The sequence below is a fragment of the Limulus polyphemus genome, unplaced genomic scaffold (assembly GCF_000517525.1).
Source record: "Limulus polyphemus unplaced genomic scaffold, Limulus_polyphemus-2.1.2 Scaffold4553, whole genome shotgun sequence".
Lineage (NCBI taxonomy): Eukaryota > Metazoa > Arthropoda > Merostomata > Xiphosura > Limulidae > Limulus > Limulus polyphemus.
In genome coordinates, this window is record NW_013670163.1 from 48383 (window position 1) to 52629 (window position 4247).

The following is a 4247-nucleotide window of genomic DNA, read 5'->3' on the forward strand; positions in this document are numbered from 1 at the left end:
AAGTTCCTCTTTAAACTTCATTAAAGAACACAATTTTGTACAAATAATTGAATGTTATGCTACTATTTATAAAAATAAAATCAGAAATCCATTAAAAGATAAGTTCTCTATCATTTTTTCAATTCACAAATGATTTTGCCCTCACACTTGCATTGCCTACTAAGAAAGTTAGTACCGGTAGTTATCGGGTTAACATTAGTGCCTGAAGAGGGGACTTTTCCATAGAGGTTGAGTTATGACTTTAGATTGTTTGTTTCTCAATTCACGGTCGAGTGATTAGTTCAGCAATAATTTAAGTTAAATATTAGTTAACTTGTGTTGGAAAAAACTGTGTTACTATGGAAGTTAACGAATCTGATGTGTAAAGTCTGAAACAGTCCGTGTCAGTATTGACAGAACAAGTGGAAATGCTAACACGTATGGTCACTGATCTGCTAGTGAGAAAAAGTCTCCCTCCCCTCAATTTCAAACTTTGAGAGTTCATTATACCTATTGCCCTGTGGACAGTTCATCAATTTACAATTTACATCACCTCAGTCAACCCACTACCCCTACCTGTTGAGAAGTTCAATGGTTATTTGGATTTTAATGTCTTAAAAGTTTTGAAATGCATTTTTATATGTATCAAGTACCTGAGAATAAATGGGTGGAAACTGCAGCTTCTTGACTGATGAGATGACCACTAGAATGGTGGAAGGCTTTCAGATCAGAAATGGCTTTTGAACACTGGCAAGAATTGAAGAAATATTGACTAATTTGTACCCAGCAGTGTTAGATAATATCGAATTGGCTAAGGAACTCTTTAGTAGGAAGTACCACACTAATGCAGGGGAGTCAGTTGAGACATTTGTTTGGAAAATTGTGAAAACTTATAAATTATGGATTCTTGAAGCTACAGAAAGAGACATTATGAAGTGTATAATATCATGTTTCTTTACGAGAATACTTGGAATGTTACTATGTTATATCTATTGCTTATGTACTAAAAATTACAAAACAATAGGAGCATTGCTGGAATAATAAGCAAGAAACTGTTAATAGTGAAGCAGTTAAGGTAACTGACTGTGATAACAGACAAATATGATGCTATACTTGTAATCACGTAGGGCATTGTCCCAAGAAAATAAAATATGTAAACAAGAAACAAAGGACAGTGACAAGCCTACAACTGTAAGAGATGCCCAGACACATTTAAAGTAGGTGATCTAGTATTATTAAAGACACATTCTTTATCTTCTGCAGTAGGAAGTTTGCTGCAAAATTTACTCCGAGGTGGAATGGACCTTTTGAAGTTATGAAGTGTGTTACTCCATTAGTGTATGAATTAAAGATCCTAGATCAGAGGCAGTTATAGGACAATTTCATATCTCTAATATAAAGATACATGTATATATATTTTTCTCAGTGAAAATTCTTTTGACACTGAAGAAGATGAAAATCATCCTAGGCAGTTGCAGCAAAATGGAAATGTAGAGTCACGAGATAGTGAATGATATAGTTAGTGAAATATTGCTGTTTGTCACCTGATATTGTTATTAATATAGAAATGTGATTTTGGAACATTGTGTTGTTTTTTGGAATTAGGTTTTTTTCTTCTTATGCTTCTTTTTCCTGATTCCATTATTTGAAATAATAAATATTGTTATTTATGTTTTATTGTTCATTAACATTAGTATCAAGTCCTGGCGAGGCATGTTTTTATTTATTGTGTTTTTGGTAAGTGCTAAATTTTATTCAAAGTGTTGTTACAGTTTAATAAATTGTTGTTGTTTTTATGTTGAACCTTGGTTGTAGTGGCATGTTATTTTAGACTGTCACAAATTAATAACAATACTTATACATTAGTTTCAATATGTGTATTAACTTGCAAATCCATTTAACTTAGTCTTTTTAGTTGTTAAAAGGAAAGACTGTTGAAGCCTCATACTAGCATTATGTGTCATGAAAATAGTTTAGCTATCTGTAACATCACACATGTGAATACAACAATGTTTTTCACCAAATAAACCTGTGAGTAGATATTAAATGTAAGTTTTTGTTAAACTGAATTCTCTGTCAATTCTATTGGCTCTTTTCCCATATAGTAGCCAGACCTGACAAAATAACCAGCAATACCTGACAAGTTCAGTCATTGCTGTTTGGAGGTTAGAAGGACAATGTTTATTTAAGAACATACTTTAATATATCATAAAATACTTGATTTCTACTGTGGTAACCACCAAGTTTGATTTGAGACAATAGGTCTGCCAATTCATTAATTTTTGAAATGCCAGAAAGATCATAGATGACTGAACTTTTCAGAGGGTTTGTTTTTAATAAACAGTGGTTTTACAAACATTTCAGTGCTTAAAAGATCCTTGATAAATAACTTGTATGCAGTCTTTTTTTTACCACAGTCTGACTCGTGTACCAGATTTTATATATAGATACACAAACACACACGTACATACATGTATATCAAAATATATATAGAGTATCATGGCTTAATTAGATTTTTATGGCTCTTAAGCTCATGTTTTGAGTATTTTAAGTTGATAAATTAACAAGTTTTTAGGAAATAGAAATCTAATACATTTAACCTTATATAGATATAAAAGTTATGGAAATATGTTTTAATATTTGCAAGTTTATTTTAATACATTGGTTTTTACTGAAAAGTATGTTTACGTATGTACACAAGTTAGTAACAAAATATTATTGTTTTGAATAATTTGTGACAGTTAGACTAGCAACAGTTGAACATATCAGTAAAAAGTATTTAGTAATAATATTATAAAGTGGAATTGTAGAAATACTGCTGTTTAATTTGGAGTTAGTGTGAAGTCAATCATAGAAGCAATATTTTAAAGTATTTGCTGAACAAAAACTTTTATCAATATTTTATGTAAAAGTAACTTATCTTTGCTTTTGTTAGTTAACTTTGACATTACCTGAACTTCATTTATAAGCCTTTTTGCAATCTTTTATTTAAACTAAGAGCATTTTTTGAAACCTTGTGAAAGATTTGTATAGATATAGTACCACCAATGTCATATTTGGTGTGTATTTTTAATGACGAAACTTGTGTTGAGTAGTTTGTCTTTAGAATTTTGTGGTATTAGAAAGTTCAAGTTAATGAGAAATACATTTAGTTTTATGAAACATAAACTGTTCTAATATGTATTAAACAGGTGTGAATTCCATGAAGAACTCGATAGTCCGCACTGTGCTCTGGGCAGAGCTCAAAGATTATGGTGAGGATTATAGTATATATGAGGATTTTCTACAAATAAAAGAAATGAAAGGATAGTTATGATTTTTATGGGTTCGTTAAATGTGAAATTCTTAGGATAATGGTATGAGAAAGCTCTTTAATGCAGAATAGCCATGTTTCACAACAATTTATCCACTCATTCTGTAAGATTTTAAAATATATTTCAGTAATATATTAATATTTAACAATCAGAACTATTCATATGTTTAGATGACATATAGAGTGCAAAGGATATGATATTTCTGTCTAGGTAGATAAACATATCTGAAGTTTGGAAAAAATTCTGAAGTCTTGCAATAAGTTTTGTATTATTAAATTCCTGAATTAAGATGTATTTTTTAATAGTCTGTATTTATTAAAGTAGATATTTGTATGTTTTTTCAAGTAGTAGTATGTATAACAAAATATTAATGTGTCTATATGTTTATAAAATTTCACTTTAAAGTGATCAAAACTTTGTTTTATCTTTCAGTTTTATGTTGTCTGATGCTATATGTAAATATTATGATGTAGAGCCAACCCTGAATCATTTACCTCCAAGAGAATTTGAATCTCAAAATTTTACAAGAATGATCCCAAAACTTGTAAGTAGTTGGATGCATTTTATGTATAGTAATGAGTTCTAATTACATTTCTTGTATTTTCTGTAGTTCACCACCAATATATGTGTAATTTATTTTCCTACAATCTCATCAGATTCACATTATAACTTGTTAGGAATGATATCTAGTATTGTACGATTATATACAAGGAGGGTTGCAACATTCCCATATAAACTAATTTATGTATATCCTAAACCCAGAACTGTACAAACAAAAGTCATAAGCCTGTTGTATGTGGTTTTTTGTGTGAATGTCAACTTCTAACTTAGTTTTACCAAACAAACTACAGAGTGATTCCTTGTGAATTTTCTGCTGAGTGTAACACACCCAAATATATAGTAAACTACTGTTAGTGTCAAAACTTTTTATATATATACACTGAGTGGTCACAA

At 30.0% G+C, this 4247-nt stretch overlaps 1 protein-coding gene across 1 annotated transcript in view; it reads left to right on the forward strand.

Annotated features, from left to right (window-relative positions):
* LOC106471337 (protein maelstrom homolog) overlaps window positions 1-4247 on the forward strand; it is a 79394-nt gene that overhangs the window by 47476 nt on the left and 27671 nt on the right. Inside the window, exons 8-9 of the mRNA XM_013931937.2 lie at window positions 3171-3233; window positions 3726-3837. Coding sequence (XP_013787391.1) covers window positions 3171-3233; window positions 3726-3837 — 175 coding nt within the window. The remainder of the gene's footprint in view (window positions 1-3170; window positions 3234-3725; window positions 3838-4247) is intronic.